General features: G+C 36.4%; 1 protein-coding gene across 1 annotated transcript; it reads left to right on the top strand.

Annotated features, from left to right (window-relative positions):
• The first annotated feature begins 6 nt into the window (after positions 1–6).
• On the top strand, positions 7–1,143 carry LOC115034658. The gene is made up of 2 exons (XM_029491969.1): positions 7–39; positions 542–1,143. The coding sequence occupies exon 2, from the start codon at positions 602–604 to the stop codon at positions 1,106–1,108; it is 507 nt and encodes a 168-aa protein (XP_029347829.1). The 5' UTR covers positions 7–39; positions 542–601; the 3' UTR covers positions 1,109–1,143.
• The last annotated feature ends 48 nt before the right edge of the window (positions 1,144–1,191 follow it).

Raw genomic sequence — 1,191 nt, 5'->3', positions numbered from 1 at the left:
TCCTATGGAGGATTACGTGATGGACGCAATTTTATACAAGTACGTGGTAAAAAGTTATTTGCAATATGTTCGTAAATCGTATCTAAAAGAAGTGTTCATATCGACCATGGTGAAAAAATTTGGGTCGTCGTATCACTTTAACGTCACTCATTTTAAAACATATAAATTTCGAACTACAGAAGTTGACATTTTGTACAACAGGCATTTGCCTAGTGTACGAAATTACGAGAATAGAATGCGAGTGTTTCAAAATAATAAAAACTATTACGAACCGTTTGAGGCAAATCCGTTTTATATTCATTTAAATGAACTTGTTTATAGTATGTCAGATCAAATAAAAATATACAAAGGCACTACGAAAATACTTGCGCCGAAAAAATGTCAATTTTGTTTATACCTACACTATAGGGAAAATACATATCATAATAGAAAATTGGTGAAATTATGCTATCCGTTATTGAACCAAGCTACTTATGACTATATATTCGACCACATGTACGATCCTAATTATATGGATAATATTGACTTTTCGTAAATTCAGGAAGTCAGATCTCGAAGGACTCAGGGACATGAAGGAAATGTGGAAGTATGCGTCAATGAAATGCCGAACGACGTTCCCAGAGAGCTCGGTGCATTTGCAGAATATCAAGACGGCAATGCGAACCACTCTTCCTTTGATGAAGACTTCAGACACGATGAGGGAGGTTCCAGTGTCAAACCAGTATGCGTGTACTCAACGCCACTGAAAAATTTGTTGTACCACTATCCTTGTTGCCCAACCGACGCGTTCACGAATATCAAAGAATTTTATTTGAATAGTAAATTAAATAGTATATTGGAAGAGGATAAAAAGTGTAAAGTAGCTCTTAGGAATTGGTGCGCTACTATACGGGACTGGAGTATCCAGGAATTTGTAGAATACTATAATAAACCCAATGTAAAACCGTATTTCAACGCGTATGCTAGGGGGCCTGGAACAGTTTATTATGATATCGAAAAATCCGTTTCAATAGCTTCCGAATTACTGATGTATCAATTCGAAAATAACGACGGTCTTATTTGTCGGTTTTTGCAAACTCTATTCAATATAGTGTGTGCTGGCCGGTAGCATATAATAATAACATGCGCACCCCGGACACCTAATTGTTCACCACTAACACCTAGGACAGATCTTAAATATATGAGGAGTAG

The sequence above is a fragment of the Acyrthosiphon pisum genome, unplaced genomic scaffold, assembly GCF_005508785.2.
Source record: "Acyrthosiphon pisum isolate AL4f unplaced genomic scaffold, pea_aphid_22Mar2018_4r6ur Scaffold_20027;HRSCAF=20719, whole genome shotgun sequence".
Taxonomy (NCBI): Eukaryota; Metazoa; Arthropoda; class Insecta; order Hemiptera; family Aphididae; genus Acyrthosiphon; species Acyrthosiphon pisum.
The sequence above is the reverse complement of the archived record's forward strand: the minus strand, read 5'-3'. Positions and strand labels throughout refer to the sequence as shown.

What these genes read in the sequence shown, in the direction of transcription:
- LOC115034658 (XM_029491969.1), top strand. Translation starts at nt 602, where the DNA reads ATGCCGAACGACGTTCCCAGAGAGCTCGGTGCATTTGCAGAATATCAA.